Source organism: Triturus cristatus, chromosome 2_1, assembly GCF_964204655.1.
Source record: "Triturus cristatus chromosome 2_1, aTriCri1.1, whole genome shotgun sequence".
NCBI lineage: Eukaryota > Metazoa > Chordata > Amphibia > Caudata > Salamandridae > Triturus > Triturus cristatus.
In genome coordinates, this window is record NC_140581.1 from 43,632,938 (window position 1) to 43,650,408 (window position 17,471).

At 49.9% G+C, this 17,471-nt stretch overlaps 1 protein-coding gene across 1 annotated transcript in view; it reads left to right on the forward strand.

Moving 5' to 3' along the window:
* The window catches only part of TMEM8B (transmembrane protein 8B), a 707,705-nt gene that overhangs the window by 649,079 nt on the left and 41,155 nt on the right, over window positions 1-17,471 (forward strand). Inside the window, exons 10-11 of the mRNA XM_085640668.1 lie at window positions 2,146-2,324; window positions 17,009-17,155. Of these exons, the coding sequence (XP_085496794.1) occupies window positions 2,146-2,324; window positions 17,009-17,155 (326 nt within the window). The remainder of the gene's footprint in view (window positions 1-2,145; window positions 2,325-17,008; window positions 17,156-17,471) is intronic.

Consider the following 17,471-nt stretch of genomic DNA (forward strand, 5'->3'; position numbering starts at 1 on the left):
ATGGAAGGGAGACCCACGCCAAGATGCCAGGTCTAACACTTCGCCATAAGGGCCGGATCTGGAAGCCGTGCAGGACGAGAGCGTGCCTTGCCACATCCCTCAAGTCATGATGACCAGCGCTGAGATCTGATTGTTCACCATGTAACAGGCTCGTGGGCGCTGATGGCTTTGTATCCAGTCATCAATGCTGGGGGACTGAAACACGCCCCCTCTGGGCGTTTCCGGTTCTGCAGGCCACTGCTGTGAATTCTGAGGGGGATTAAGCCATAGTAACTTTCAGCCACATATGCTACCGATTTTTGTTAATAAAAAAGGTGCAAGTAAATTCTATATTTTTGGATTAGAAGTTCAGTATTGCTGCCACCTTTATATCCAGCAGCCCTGTTGCTTTGGTTTGCACAAATATTTTTCTGTGACCAGAAGGCATTTTCAATATTGCACTACATTCCTAGAGTTTAGGGTCAATGGAGGATGGGGGATGGGGTTAGGGCAGGTCCGGGTTATGAGCTAAAAGTAGTGTGGGAAATGTGTTAATGTTTCCTTGCCACCTGTGTTAGGGCAGTTCGAAGGTGGACGCTAGGTTTGGTCCTCTGTCTCATGGTTGAAGGTGGGAGGTAAGGTGGTTAATGATTCTGTCTGTGATGTGTGAGGAGGGACTATAGAGAGAGCCCTCCATCTCATCAGTCGAGAGGCTGGTCTTCAGGTGACGTGTGATAGTCATTCCTCCCAATATTGAACGGATGGCGTAGTTATGGTACCCCATTCTTGGGTCGAGGCCACTGTGAAGCAAGGCGTGTGGACGCCCCAGCTTGAGGAAGGTGCCTGTACTGGCTGGGCGTGTTTCGTGGCACTAGACTATACTCGTATGAACAGGGGGGATTATTGTGCCAGGTTTTATCCCAGGGTGGCTTGATGTAATCGTCTCACGGACAGCCAGGTTTCCGACGCTCGCTCTTCTGGAAGGAACATGTGGCTGGAGACTTCTTGCTTCGGCGGCATTGAGTGTTAGAGCGCGGCGCCTTCTTTGAGACAGCTTCCTTTGGATGTCCTGATGATGGTCAGTGCTGCTAGACTGGAGCACAGGGTCTTGTTTTGTTTGTATTGTGTAAACCTTGTTGTGTGTAGGTAGAGTGGTCTTTACACATGGAAGGATGATGCAAAGTGCCTTGAGCATTGAGTGTTAGAGCGCGGCGCCTTCTTTGAGACAGCTTCCTTCGGATGTCCTGATGATGGTCAGTGCTGCTAGCCTGGAGCACAGGCTCTTGTTTTGTTTGTATTGTTTAAACGCTGTTTGTAGGCAGAGTGGTCTTTTCACGTGGAAGGATGATGCAAAGTGCCTTAAGCATTGAGTGTTAGAGCGCAGCGCCTTCTTTGAGACAGCTTCCTTCGGATGTCCTGATGATGGTCAGGGGTGCTAGCCTGGAGCACCGGGTCTTCTTTTGTTTGCATTGTGTAAACCTTGTTGTTTGTAGGCAGAGTGGTCTTTTCACGTGGAAGGATGATGCAAAGTGCCTTGAGCATTGAGTGTTAGAGCGCGGCGCCTTCTTTGAGACAGCTTCCTTCGGATGTCCTGATGATGGTCAGTGCTGCTAGCCTGGAGCACAGGGTCTTGTTTTGTTTGTATTGTGTAAACCTTGTTGTTTGTAGGCAGAGTGGTCTTTTCACGTGGAAGGATGATGCAAAGTGCCTTGAGCATTGAGTGTTAGAGCGCGGCGCCTTCTTTGAGACAGCTTCCATCGGATGTCCTGATGATGGTCAGTGCTGCTAGCCTGGAGCACAGGCTCTTCTTTTGTTTGTATTGTGTAAACCTTGTTGTTTGTAGGTAGAGTGGACTTTACACGTGGAAGGATGATGCAAAGTGCCTTGAGCATTGAGTGTCCAGTTACTGGTGGAGACCACCCTGTGCTCTCTGGTGTAAGGAGCGCTCTTGCCACAGCACTTTGGAGCTCTTGCACTTTGTGTTGGATGAAACAGGGGGCGCCAAGGTGTGGGCCACTGGCGCAGTGCAGCTTGGGGATCACACGTGTGAGGATAGCCAGTAGTTGTTGGTATACAGGGAACGGGAAGACCCACCGCACTGTTTTCATTGCCTCGCAAGCGCTCCGTGTGATCTTGTTGCATTCACGGCCTCCCTCCCTCCTACAGGCTGGAACGGCTGGGGCTGCACTGATAACTCCGAGGCCTTCACCTACGGCTTCCAGCTGCTCTCGACCCTCCTCCTCTGCCTCAGCAACCTTATGTTCGTGCCTCCGGTCGCCATCGCCATCCGTAGCCACTACCTCCTGGAAGCCTCGGTGTACGTCTTCACCATGTTCTTTTCCACGGTGAGTCTGGCTGCAGCGAGAGTGGGGGAGGGGGGTGGGGGCATCTCTGGGGGCGGGGCCTGTGGCCCCAAGGGCAGGCTGGGGACTGATGTGAGCCCCAGGGATAGGCGGGAGGCCACCGGCTGGACAGAGCCACAGGGCGGGCTGAGGAGTCAAAACCTGCAGAGAGCCACAGTGGACCCCTGGCTTGTGTCTGGCAGAGATCTATAGGGCCAGGCCTGGGGTCTGTGAGTTTGGGGCCAGTGCGGGCTAGGGGAGTCTAGCTGTCCCCCCTACTACTGTGGGCGAAAGGAGGCTGCCTGTCACCCAGTGTGGGAAGAGGGGGGGGGGGGGGGGGCATCTATACAAGTGGGAAAGGGGAGTCTACCCATGTCTGTCAGTGGGGGCAGTGAGTCTGTCCATGGTGTCTGTTAGTCTGTGAAGTGAGTCTGTCCATGTTGTCTGAGAGTAGGGGGAGCCAGTATCCGTGATCTCTGTCTGTCCATGAGTGTAGAGACCTCGAGTCTCACTCATTGCAAGCGGGACTCACGCATTTGGAGTATGGGTTGAGCTCTCACTCATGACGTCACATTTCGCACCCTGGCAAGAAGGGCTATAGCGTCAACTGTAAATACAGCTCTGAGATGTGGTGCGTGTAGAAAGCTCCTCCGCTGCAGGTGTCCTGAGACCTCACCAGCAGTGGGGTGGGCTGCTCTGGACATATCAGACCGCTGCTTCACTACTTGTGCACACCATGAGCCGACCATAAGAACTGTTAGTGTATCCTTCCTACCTTTATTTTACAAAATTTAATAAAGCGCGAACTTGACCCGTTAGGCACGGGGAGATTAAGTGATTTGCCCAGAATCACGGGATGTTCAGCGTCATTGCTGAGACTCGAACCCAGTTCCCCAGATTCAAGGTGGACCGTCCTAGCCATAGATTGGGTCAACTCCTCTACTGGGCACGTCTCGTTATCCTTGATGTTAAAAGTTCTGTCTCATCACTTCCTGTGATGTCATCAAATATGCTAATTACTTTCACTCCTAAAAATGCTCAAAGCTGGAGTGTGAGCAGTCAGATTCCGTGTTCTGTGTCAGTCTGGGCATAAAGAGCCTCTCCATGCTCTCTGTCTGTGACTGACCGGAGGGGGGGGGGGGAAGGGGGGGGCACTCTGACCCTGTCCGTCTCCTCTGTCTGTGTGACCTCTCCTTCTATGGGAAAGAACTGTCCCTGTCAAGAGTGGGACAGGGTCTCCTTTAGGTCTGGCTGAAAATCCAAATGTGCCAACATAAGCTTGCACAATCTTGTGTTACGTTTGTTACACAAAATTCCTGAAATGATGCTGTTGCACCTTTTGGTGTAACTACGCTGTTGGCGCGAGCCCTGCGCTTAGGGGCGCGGGAAGATTGGGAATATCCAGAATACAAGGGGCTGTTGCTCCGGGGACTTGAGTTTTTTGCTCTATGTTTTTTAAATGCAAAATGTGTCCTCACGTTCACAATGGAAACTAGGACACGTTTGAAGCTGAGACATAGTGCTAAGTGCCAGTTTTCCATTGCATTTATTTTTTTGCAGAATGTGGTATAATTACGAAAAAAGTAAAATAAAAAAATTGCACACCCCACGTCTTTTTGCAACAGGGCTGCAACATTGACAGCCCACGCTAGAAGAACGTTCAAGTAGGCATTATGTGCCAGACCTTTGCATGCCCAAATGGGTTCTAGACCCGTTTGCGCATGCAAAAAACTAGGGGTGGGCGGAATTTGCGTAATCGCGCTACGCAAATCTCCGCGAAACGGTAAAAAATCTCCGCGAACATGCAGAAATTCCGCGAACACGCGGAATTGCTTGTTCGTGATACTTTTTTCCTGTTCGCGATTGCTGTTTGCGTGCTCGGGGTGAAATATATCGCGAACACGCATATTGAGAACGCGAACAAGCAAAAAATTTTGCGAAGTTGCGGAACGTAGATTTTTTTGCAATTTCGCGTTCTCCGCGGAACGCGAAATTACCCAAATTTCGCAAATTCCGCGAACGGAACGGAATTTACCGCCCAGGCCTACAAAAAACCTGTGGGCCATGCACTAACCCTATTTTGCGAGTCCCTAATTAAATAGCGACTCGCAAAATAGGGTTAGCGACTCGCTATTAGGAAGGGGTGTTCCGAGGGTGTCCCTTCCTAATACTGAGTCTGAATCCTATGTACGAATGTTTTGTGACCAAAATTGCGGTTGCAAAACACTCACAATTTACCACCCTCTTCAAGAGAAAGGTAAACCATTCACAAATAGGAAGTGGTCCACCCCTTCCCCTTTGTGAATGGGTGCGCAACATTTTTTTCAGAGCAGGCAGTGGTCCCAGGGACCACTACCTGCCCTTAAAAAATGAAACAAAAACATTCATTTTTTTTAATGCATTCCGTTTTCCTTTAAGTAAAACGGGCTGAATTTACAAAAAAAAAAAGCTGTTTCATTTAAAAGCAGTCCCAGACATGGAGGTCTGCTGACCCCAGCAGGCCACCATCCCTGGGAGTGCCAGCCCGTCCCAATGGGGTCGCAAATTGCGACAGCCTCATTAAAATGCATGAGGCATTCAATTTGCGACCCCATTGGGAATCGCAAACAGTGTCTCAGACACTGTTGTACATTGGCAATTGTGATTTACAAATTGCGACTTGCAATTTGAGAATCGTAATTGCCAATGGTCACACATCTGGCCCTCTGAGTTTTATAGAGGTTACGCACACCATTTTCAAGGTGTGACGATATTTTCAAACAGTGCCTAAAATTCTGCCACGCCTCGTTGAACTGAGAAATAAGGAAGCATTATTGGAATTACTGTGTATCCAGGGAAATGTTCAAAGGCTCTCTGTATAAAAGATGTTTATGAGAGCAGCTGGACAGCCTTGGCATGTAATGTTACAAGTTTGGTACGTGTGACGTAAGCTAGAGTCCTGCATGTGCGAAGGCGTTGACATGTCTGTACCTGCTTCCATCCTCTCTGTGTCCCCAACCACCATATAGCACCCGGCGACAACTCCATTGGTAAGTCTGATTTGGACAATAGGAGGCCTGGTAGATCAAGGCGGTGACCACCACATCTGGGTCTCTCCAGCTGTGATCGCGACAGTGCATCCGCCAAGGGTTGCTTCTATACTTCCAGGTGCCCAGACCTCTCTTGGGGGACTGTTGAACTGCTTTTAGAAATTAGGGCTGGAAGGATTAGAGAAATATCTAATGTCACAGAGGAAACCTATAATATAACCCATAGCCCCAAGCGACTGCCCTACACATGGGATGCGGTACATAAGACTTTCCTCAAAATCCCCAACATCAACACTGGTCAAGCGGAGACCTTCAGAGCTGCTGTGATGCAGCAGAAAATGCACTTTTATCCAATGGTTGTATTATTATCAGTCATGGAAGTGGACAATGTTTACTCTCGGATCCCAAACATTGGGAGTGAAGGGGAGGCAGCAGACGGGCTGGCGTCACGAGGGACAGGGTCATAAGAAGCGGAGTCTGCCAGTCTACTCAGACTTAAACTTGTTTGTAAAAACTCTGCTTCAAACAAACTGTCAACAAAGACAAAAGCAAGAGTAAATCTTTAGTGGCTTACTTTATTGGTCACAAACTGCGGCAGAGATCTTTGAGTTGGTGGTTAATGCTCTTGCTGGATAAATCTGTGTGTCATCTAGTCATAAAAGAGCTTAGAGGGTTAATGGGCCTGCTGCAAACCAAAAAGTCTAACACAGAACCCTGGTTTGTATATTATGTGGACAGCTCAATGGTTACTGCTTGGGCTGCAGGCATCCTTGAAATATATCTCCATGAGTGATGAACCGGCGTCAAGGGACTGCTTGGAAACTGCAAGGCATATGTTTACAAATGTACTGTTTTTTACTACATTTTTCATTGTTCTAAGATTGCTAGAAGGGTTTCTTTGTGCAGTAATAAAGACTTAATAGGGGCTATGAAACGGTTATTAGTGTAATGACTTATACAGACAGATATATCTGCTCTTCTCACAGTTCCTGCCCAGCTCTTACACAGAGAGCTTTGAAAACAGAACAGCCTGCCCCCAGTCCATCGCTTAGGTTCGGAGTAACTCTGCAGTGGCAATCAGAGGGTCTTCGCCTCTTCGATGGCATTGGCATGGAAGATGTGAGGCTTCAGCTACCTCGGAACCAGGACAAGGCTCGAGCAAAAGGAATGCTGATGGCTCTTTAAGTGAGGCATTTGTGTGATATCAGCTAAACCCGAAAGTATGAAAGCTCCCTCGTGCCCTAAAAGTTACTGCTGTGAATTAAAAGGGCCACATTGCAGCCACGCCCCAGTGTGTCCCTAATGACAGCAAACTGCACAGGGAGCAGCTTAGGATTTTTCTCTGAAGCCAGATCGGCTCAGCAATAGTTGGCGGGTCCAGAATCAGCCTGGATTCTGCTCTTTCCTGTGATGATTTTTATCTTGCTAAATGCAAGATGTACTGACCTGCCAACGGCCCAGGGGACCCAACCTGGAAGAGTGGTGAAAATCAAAGGTGGAAGAGCGGTAAGCGGTGAACAAAGTGGGTCTGACAAGCACTATACCTTTAGTTGACGATATTCTAAACATGCTGGACAACAATGAAGCTGCCTTCTTACCCGCTTTGACCTATCTTCTGCGCTGGATGCTGTTAAACACGACAGTTAACTAGATTCACTTGAGCATAGGATGGGGAAGTCATGAGCCGTGCTAAACTGGTTCACCTTGTTCCTTCACGACAGATCCCAAGGAGTTTCGGTGAATCAGCCCCTGTCTGGCCTTTGCAACATCGGTCATCCTAGGGGTTCCCAAGGGCCCTCCCTTTCATCTACTCTCTTCAAGCTTTTCGTGGAGCCTCTAGCAGAAACCTCGAAAGCTTCCAACATTCAATATCCCATGTATGCCGACGACACCCACTGTATGTGAAAATCTCATCCCCAGATGACATCAGGCCCCTCAACACAACTCTACAAGATACTCAAACTGGCTCACGCAAAACCATCTCTAACCAAATGCTATCAAAACAGAATTCCTCCTCATCGTCCCACCCAAGCACAAACTCAAGATTGATTTACCAAATGAACATTCTAAAGAAAATAAAACAGGTCTTCCCTCATGACGACTTCAAATCGGCGGTCCGAGCCTTGGTTATTCCACGATTGGATTATGGAAGGGCAAGGCTTTGTGGCCTTCCTAGATCCAAGCCGGGGTCTCTAAGGGCCGGCTTTGTGGCCTTCCTAGATCCAAGCCGGGGTCTCTAAGGGCCAGCTTTGTGGCCTTCCTAGATCCAAGCCGGGGTCTCTAAGGGCCGGCTTTGTGGCCTTCCTAGATCCAAGCCGGGGTCTCTAAGGGCCGGCTTTGTGGCCTTCCTAGATCCAAGCCGGGGTCTCTAAGGGCCGGCTTTGTGGCCTTCCTAGATCCAAGCCGGGGTCTCTAAGGGCCGGCTTTGTGGCCTTCCTAGATCCAAGCCGGGGTCTCTAAGGGCCGGCTTTGTGGCCTTCCTAGATCCAAGCCGGGGTCTCTAAGGGCCGGCTTTGTGGCCTTCCTAGATCCAAGCCGGGGTCTCTAAGGGCCAGCTTTGTGGCCTTCCTAGATCCAAGCCGGGGTCTCTAAGGGCCGGCTTTGTGGCCTTCCTAGATCCAAGCCGGGGTCTCTAAGGGCCGGCTTTGTGGCCTTCCTAGATCCAAGCCGGGGTCTCTAAGGGCCGGCTTTGTGGCCTTCCTAGATCCAAGCCGGGGTCTCTAAGGGCCGGCTTTGTGGCCTTCCTAGATCCAAGCCGGGGTCTCTAAGGGCCGGCTTTGTGGCCTTCCTAGATCCAAGCCGGGGTCTCTAAGGGCCGGCTTTGTGGCCTTCCTAGATCCAAGCCGGGGTCTCTAAGGGCCGGCTTTGTGGCCTTCCTAGATCCAAGCCAGGGTCTCTAAGGGACGGCTTTGTGGCCTTCCTAGATCCAAGCCGGGGTCTCTAAGGGCCGGCTTTGTGGCCTTCCTAGATCCAAGCCGGGGTCTCTAAGGGCCGGCTTTGTGGCCTTCCTAGATCCAAGCCGGGGTCTCTAAGGGCCGGCTTTGTGGCCTTCCTAGATCCAAGCCGGGGTCTCTAAGGGCCGGCCTTGTGGCCTTCCTAGATCCAAGCCGGGGTCTCTAAGGGCCTCGTTAAATGCATCTTCCAGACTCGTCACTGTAGCTAAAAAAAACATAAATACATCTCCCCGGATCTTAAATCCATGAACTGGCTACCGTATGAGACAAAAATACAAGTAAATCTTGAGTCAAAGCCACTACAACACTAACACACCAAAATACTTGGCACAAAGATGTGATTTTTTTGGCAGATGCTCTAGAAGTAAAGGCACCCTGCTGCTACAGCCACAGATATTCAATAAAAAGAAAACTTGCAAGTGAGAGTTTAGGCAAGGAAGAGACTTCGGCAAGTGAGAGTTTGAGGCAAGGAAGAGACTGACACCTGGGAGACACTGAGGCAAGTGAAAGACGAGGCACGTGAGAGACTGAGGGAAGTAAGAGTCTGAGGCAAGTGGGAGTCTGAGACAAGGGAGAGTCTGAGGCAAGGGAGAGTCTGAGGCAAGTAAGAGACTGAGGCAAGAGAGAGACTGAGGCAAGTGAGAGACTGAGGCAAGTGAGAGGCTGAGGCAAGGAAGAGGCTGAGGCAAGTGAGAGGCTGAGGCAAGTAAGAGACTGAGGCAAGGGAGAGGCTGAGGCAAGTGAGAGACTGAGGCAAGTGAGAGGCTGAGGCAAGGAAGAGGCTGAGGCAAGTGAGAGACTGAGGGAAGTAAGAGTCTGAGGCAAGTGGGAGTCTGAGGCAAGGGAGAGTCCGAGGCAAGTAAGAGACTGAGGCAAGAGAGAGACTGAGGCAAGTGAGAGACTGAGGCAAGTGAGAGGCTGAGGCAAGGAAGAGGCTGAGGCAAGTGAGAGACTGAGGCAAGTGAGAGGCTGAGGCAAGTAAGAGACTGAGGCAAGTGAGAGGCTGAGGCAAGTGAGAGGCTGAGGCAAGGAAGAGACTGACGCCTGGGACACACTGAGGCAAGTGAGAGACGAGGCAAGTGAGAGACTGAGAGAAGTAAGAGTCTGAGGCAAGTGAGAGTCTGAGACAAGTGAGTGACTGAGGCAAGTGAGAGTCTGAGGCAAGGGAGAGTCTGAGGCAAGGGAGAGGCTGAGGCAAGTGAGAGACTGACACAAGTGAGAGACCCAGGCAAGGGAGAGACTAAGGCAAGTGAGAGTTTGAGGCAAGGAAGAGACTGACGCCTGGGACACACTGAGGCAAGTGAAAGACGAGGCAAGTGAGAGACTGAGGGAAGTAAGAGTCTGAGGCAAGTGAGAGTTTGAGACAAGTGAGAGACTGAGGCAAGTGAGAGACTGAAGCATGGAAGAGACTGAGGCAAGTGAGAGACTGACACAAGTGAGAGACCCAGGCAAGGGAGAGACTAAGGCAAGTGAGAGGCTGAGGCAAGGAAGAGGCTGAGGCAAGTGAGAGGCTGAGGCAAGGAAGAGGCTGAGGCAAGTGAGAGGCTGAGGCAAGTGAGAGTCTGAGACAAGTGACAGACTGAGGCAAGTGAGAGACTGAGACAAGTGAGAGACTGACACAAGTGAGAGACCCAGGCAAGGGAGAGACTACGGCAAGTGAGAGTTTGAGGCAAGTAAGAGACTGAGGCAAGTAAGAGACTGGGGCATGTGATAGACTGGGGCATGTGAGAGCCTGAAGCAAGTAAGTGTCTGAGGCAAGCAATAGTCTCAGGCACGTGAGAGACTGAGGCAACTTAGAGACTGAGGCAAGTGAGAAACTGAGGCAAGGGAGAGACTAAGGCTAGGAAGAGTATGAGGCAAGTGAGAGACTGAGGCAAGTAGGAGGGTGAGGCATGTTAGAGTCTGAGACAATGAAGAGTTTGAGGAAAGGAAGAGACTGAGGCAGGTGCGAGCCTGAGGCAGGTGCGAGCCTGAGGCAAGTGAGAGTCTGAGACAAGTGAGAGTCTGAGGCAAGTGAGAGTCTGAGGCAAGTGAGAGTCTGAGGCAAGTGAGAGTCTGAGGCAAGTAAGAGACTGAGGCATGTGAGAGCCTGAAGCAAGTAAGTGTCTGAGGCAAGTAATAGTCTCAGGACGTGAGAGACTGAGGCAACTTAGAGACTGAGGCAAGTGAGAGACTGAGGCAAGGGAGAGACTGAGGCAACTTAGAGACTGAAGCAAGTGAGAAACTGAGGCAAGTTAAGGACTGAGGCTCACACTCCGAATGAGGTTGGTGTATGGTTGCGTTTGCGGCAGAGCTGAGATGGTTTAGCCTCATGGATCCCAAGTCAAGGAGCAGTCAATCTCTCCCGACTTACCTCGGGGTCGAGAGCAGGTTCCAGAGCAGAGGTCGCAGACCGGGAGGACCAGTGCAGAGATGGCCCCCGTCCTCTGAGTGCGGCTCACCACCGCCTTATGCGTACATCCACATGCTTAACTTGAGCTGGTCGTTTCCGGTGCTCGGCACCCACACATGATCGTCTACCCCTGCAATCATGACAGGCTGCTCACATGGTGGCCCGTTGTTCTTATTTAAAGATGAACACAACAACAACAGTTGTTGATTAAAAATGACTAATACCTGCTGATCACCCTATTCTTATCGCTTTGGGGGCCCGGAGTAGTTTGAACTGTCACACCTGTAGGAGTGTGATGGTTAGTAGTTGTGCTGGCACTGTCATTATAATTACAAAATAGCCCCTGACGGGAGATTTACACAGAAAACAATTAATATAGGCCTGAAATCAGTGCTATATTAAAGCTGTCCAGCCAGACAGAAAATGTAATAATGTATCAAATCACATAAAACGCAAGAAAAAAGGGGGACACAATCCTGCGTCCAACACAACATATATAACGACACAAATTAACAGAAATATTCACAAACTCAGAAAAAGGCTCAGGCAGGACAAAAACTGGTGGTAACTTGTGTAAAGAAATGCAACAAGCAAACAATATGTAGCGACACCGTTACACATGAGTAATTAATTCAATTGTGTTTACGGTGCATATAAGGTCGACGACGTTTCGATACCATAGAAACAATATTGGGATCATCATCAGGACATAAAAATGACATGCGTGAGGTAATTTCAGCCAAGGATAATAGCAGGGGGCAAGCAATGAGGTTATTGTGATAATGCCAGGAAGGGATTACTGCGGTCGCACGGAGGTACGTTAGATTACTCGAGCGTCTTGGCGCATAGTAAAGGAGGTAGGCTGGGATTGGGGCTATTCCCAATTGAGGGTACTGGTATGGAGAGGCGCGGTAACCTAATTACACGAATAGCGGCAACCAATCCAAGTTGGAAATATCTGAGAGGTGCTGTGAGTCACGCAACAATGATGCGAGTACTCCTGAGCCGGTACAATGACCTGTGTATCCTTTGGTATTCCGGTGTGCTGGGGTACAGTCATTGGCAGCATGGCAGGGCCAATGTGTGGTGCAGGCTGAGTGGCCTCCTGGCGAGAGCCCCGGCATTTAGGTATTCACAAATTAAGCGCTGCGTACATGTCCGTGAGCACTAGTCGCGAAGGAGGGACACGGAGAACCGTCCACAGGCATGGGGGATGGAAGGAAAATCCATCATGCGAAGGAAAGCTGAGTGGAAGATACAGCAGCAAGAGGGGGGTAAGGGGGGTGAAAAGTGACCCCCACAGGAGCGAGTGTGAGGTCATGTAACAATGCCTGAGTGGGTGGATTCCGCGCCACAATCAATTACTTTTCATTTAGGAACCAATTTAGTAAAAGGAACTTTTAATTTAGTAAGTAGAAAGCATCAATAAAACTCTGAGGCCGCAGCAGCGCTATGCCTGGGCGTGGGGGCTGCATTAATGGCCCCCTCCCTCCTGCGGACGCCCCTCGCAGGCGGTTTCTTAGAGTAATCTGATTTCAGGTAACAATGTTGGCCTTTTCCCATCCGCTTGGGTCTATATTGGATTAGAGACATCCTGGCGTGGGGGGCTGCCTGTCAGTCGGTCTCAGCCAGAAGTGACGTTGACGGATGAGTTGCATCCACCGAGGCCTGGCCCCACCACTGCTTCCGGCCCCCTGCCTCCTTCCCGGGGCCCCCTGTGGTCTGCCCTGCTGGCTCCAGAGACCTCGACGCCCCCACTTCGCAGCCAGGAAACCGTCTGCCTGTTAAACCTTTTACCAGGGTTGAGAGACGGGCGACTGTGAGGGCATTTAGAAGCCCCTGGAAACGCGACCACTCAGAAAACAAGCATTTGCAATGCAATTGGTCTCGCATTTATGCGAGTTTGAGCTATTGACATTGCAAATGACAATGCCTTTTATTTTTGTTTTTAAAACATAAATGAAAGGGATTGTCATTTGCAATGTCAATAGCTCACACTTGCATAAATGCGAGACCCATTGCATTGCAAATGCTTGTTTTATTTTACTGCTGACGAGTCATAAAGGAATGTCAAATGTAGTAATTAAATTGCGTGATTTAAGTTCACTCCTGACTTCATGAACTCACCTGAGTGTGGGCAAACAAACCACTTTACCTTCTACCCCCAATGTCTTGTCTGCCAATAATGAAGTGCTTAGAAACAGCACTGACGCCGGCATCTAACAATGAATGCTCACATTTGAACAGGCAAAATACCTAGGGGCAGATTTACAAGCCCCTTGCGCCACTTTTTCATCACTTTTAACATGAGAAAAGTGACTCAAAAGTGGCGCAAGGGGCTTGTAAATCTGCCTGCTAGTATCTTAAACCTAAGGGCAACGATTTTCACAATGCAAAGTTACTACTTTTCATCCCTTTAAAAAAAATTCACTTTCCACAACATTATCCTGGAACAGTGACACTAGTAAATAAGCAAAGTGGTCTAATTTGGTAAAAGTTGCACTCTCTCAAATATTCTAGGACTGCAGCTGGAATGGTAATTAGCGTCCTGGCGTCCTAGGGCGCCCTCCTGCTGGGAGCACGGTCGCCTACGGTACTCTGGGGCATATTATCAAGAAACTGCGTTAAAATTATTGCCGCTTTAGCGGCAGAAAACTGCCGCTAAAGTGGCGATAATTGGCTTGATAATATACCCGTGAGAATTCCCATAGAAGCCTATGTTGACACCAGAACAAGGGCTTCTATTGGAATTCTGTGCTGCATATTATCAAGCCCATTATCGACGCTTTAGCGGCAGTTTTCTGCCGCTAAAGCGGCGATAATTTTAACGCCGTGCTTGTTAATATGCCCCTATGTGCTTAGGCCTCGAATGCAGCTGCACAGCGAGGGTTTGCTTTCGTTAGCTGGTCGCTGAGATGCGCAGTGGGCTTCCGGGTGTGAACCGGAGACTGTCACTTGGATGGAAATACCAACGCCTAGAACAGGCTGCAGCCTGGGCGAGGCCACGCTGGTAGGAAGAGTTCGTACCAGCCCTTAGGCCAACAGATGGATTGCATTTGGGCCACCATGTATGAATCTGTGTACAATAACGCACTGCATAAATAAGGGTTATTAGAAGGCGCTATGTACAGTCTACCAAAATTAAGGATGCAATAATAATTAGACTTTTATGTGGAGCAAGCTGCTATGATCCAGCTGCTACGCATCGCAGCAAGAAAGACGTGCCTAGTACCCACCCCAGCAGCACGAGTTCAAACAGAACGGGGAAGCCGAGTCGAAAAATCCCCCAAGGTCCATATTCCATGCAGGCCTTCACAGCAAATGCAGCGCGTCCGTTGTCTGGCAGGATGCTGGGGCATGCGCACTGCATCCGGCGAGCTTCGCATTTAAACCCCCGGTCCCTCAATATAATGGAAAGATTCAATAAACGTTGAGCATTCCTGAAATATTACTTCAGCAACATTAACGGACTATGCAGGCATCTGTGTATCTACACGTACCTAAGTGCATATATGTATATTTAGACACATTCAATTCAATTAGACACATTACAAGTTTAACACTTTTGATAACGAGAGAGAAAGATATCGGGTCCTCTATCAATGCGATGATTTGTGCATTGAACCAACCACTCGTCCACTTCTGAGCCGTGTCAGGCGCTGCCCTAGACGCAGGCTGCCGGGGCGGGGCAGAGCTCAGGGGGTACCTCGGGGGACAGTAAGCTGTCTGTGACGTCTGCGCCTGCGCAGGGAATGCCTGCGTGCACTCCTGCCGTGTGTTTGTCTTCCTCGCTGCTTCCAGATGTGGGTCCATTTGTGTCATTCAAGTGCCATAGCCAGCATCGGATTGGTAACGTGGGAACTCGGCCAATGCCCGAGGGGCCAGTATCCGAAAACCAGTCTGCTTTTTTTTAAAGCCTTGGGTGGAGGGGGTGTCGATTTGGGCGATTTCTGCATTGTTCGATGCTACCAGTAGCCCAGTCGGTGCCTGAGTGGTTTTCTGGAGGTAGCTGGGCGTCCATTACCTCCTTATCAACGGCAGAGGTGTCGCTCCCTTTCTCTCGCTGTGCCGGCCCATTAATGCATCCATTTTGAGCGGGGCAGGAGGCCTAAGCAAAAGTGGCCTCACTTGTTTTCAGGCGTGTTTCACCAGTGTAAACTAATTCGTGCATTTTTTTTAAACCCCCCCCCGGCCGATTTTTAATCCCAATCCAACGCTGGCCATAGCCCATCACCAGAAAACACGCAGATTGCCCTACAAAGTCAAGGGGCTACTTAGTTTAAGGAAATGTATACAAACTCAAAGGGTTCAAGGGAAAATTAACAACACTGGGGCTTATATACAAGCCCCTTGCGCCACTTTTGCGTCACTTTTAACATGGGTAAAGTGACACATAAGTGGCGCAAGGGGCTTGTAAATCTGCTCCACTGTGTTTACATTGTTACTTCTTGAATTGCAGATTTAAAATACTGCATGTATCAGTGAATATAAGAAGTTTGCTGCATTCCAGACAAAATTTGGTGAGCACGAGGTCTGTGGTAAATAAACTGCATGCTGTATTCTTTACGGAAGACCTGCTCCTTCCAGCGGAGGATGTCTGCGCGATTCAGAATTCGTTGCCGATGTAATTTGGGGAGAAATGCCAGTGTTTTCACGGACCATTGGCCTTAGTCCTTTCTGCACACTGCAGGTTTCTGTTCTGCAACTGGCGTGAAAAGGCTGCACACCGGCACCTCCCCGTCGTGGAACTATGTGATGAGCCGCACCTGAGCCAGTGATGGAATTGATTCACTGTTTACAGGTATTTTCAAAGGGCCCTTCTGTCATGTTGCAACCTGTCAATGCCAGTTACGGTAGTAACTAGGGCAGTGAGTCATACCCCAGTGACTGGAAGACCCTCCCTCATGCGGATTCAATTGGAGGGCGTAATACGGAGAGTTGCAATAGGGTATCCCTGCCCCATTCCCACAGTGCATGGGATACAGCAGCACACAGTGTCTCTCTACCTCGCATGAAACATGGCCAGTAGTGTAAGGGGGCGGGTTGGTGGTGGCAGTCCTGTTGATATTCAGAGCCTCGCGCTACCCCAAAGAGGTGGTAACGATGGAGCCTCCAGTGTTTATTATGCTTCCTGTGGTGCCGACTCCGGCACTGCTGACGCCGTGCTTGGTCCCCGGGAGCTTCCGAGATCTGGAGCCGATGGGGGGAGGGAGGGAAAGTGAAAGCACACCATGTGCGCGTTATGCTGGGAGCCATACGTGTGCACAACTCCTGTCCTCCTACGGAAGAGAAATCGACAACTATAGATCTCGCCTAGCAGGCAGCACATGGGCTGCGTCGCTAGGCGAGACCTAAACAAACTACTTTTCTACTCTGCTCCACCATATGAATTCCAAAATAAAATGCACTTGGGGTATGCCAGTGTGACCACGTGCTGTGCGTTAATGTCCACAGATGTAAAGGGTGCTGGAGGGAGGATTAGGAATCAGCCGGGCAGCAAAGTGCCAGTTATTACAATGTGTGTTTTTCCTAAACAGAAATGGGCATCCTTTGACGTCAGAGATGGTGGCTGTCAGCAATGCTTTTACCGCAATAATTACCGATGGGTTCTGCGTGTTTATAGCTTGATAAATTTATGAATTTTCTGTAAGGATTTTGCACAGCTGTGCTTCTCAGCGGGGTTTGCCGGACGGGGTACAAGAGAGCAAGGTGGTGCAAGGTAGAGTAAAGGTAGGGTCATGTGCCACAGGTTTAGGCGGCAAAGTCTTGGCTGGGGAGTTGTGTGTCACAGGTTCAGGCCAAGCCGCGACTCTTGGGAGCTTTAGGAAGAGGTCCCCCGTATGTTCAGCTCTGGCTGAGTGTGTTGTCAATGGAGGTGAGTAGTACCACATCCATCTTCAACTGGAACTCAGGCGTCTTCATATGCGGCCATACCTCTCGTACCAGGCCTTGAGTGTGTCATCTATGGGGGCGAGTAATAACACATCCATGTCGAACTGGACCTCAGGCATCAACTTGTGCGGCCACACCTCTCCATGCCAGGCCTTGAGTGTGTCATCTATGCAGGTGAGTACTAACACCTCCATGTCCAACTGGACCTCAGGTGTCTACTTGTGAGGCCACACCTCTCAGTGCCAGGCCTTGAGTGTGTCATCTATGGAGGTGAGTACTAACACATCCATCTTCCACTGCACGTCAGGTGTCTACCTGTGAGGCCACACCTCTCTGTACCTGGCCTTGATGTCTTTCCCCAGGTCACCTTTTGGGACCTGCCACTGTTTAACATGCTTCTACCTTTTCTATGTGTTCCAGTTTTACCACGCGTGTGATCAGCCGGGGATTGTTGTCTTCTGTATCATGGAGTATGATGTGTTGCAATTCTGCGACTTCCTCGGCTCCTTGATGTCTGTCTGGGTGACTGTCATCGCCATGGCCCGGCTCCAACCAATTATCAAGCAGGTGAGCGCAGCCGCCTGGCTTTGAATTATTTTACATGATGGTTCAACTCTGAGTATGTCCTGGCTCCAGGTAGGTGTGCACAGCCACCTAGCTTTGAGTTACTTTCAAACATGTTGCCACAATGTGATTATATCCTAGCTCCAGGTAGATGAGCACAGTCACCAGACTTTGAGTTACTATACAACTTAACAACTTGTCGCTGCATGTCTGTGTGTATCCTAGCTCCAGGTACGTGAGTGTGGCTACCTGCCTTTGAGTTACTTTACACCATGCCGCTGCACGTGTGTATGTATCCTGGCTGGAGGTGGGTGAGTGC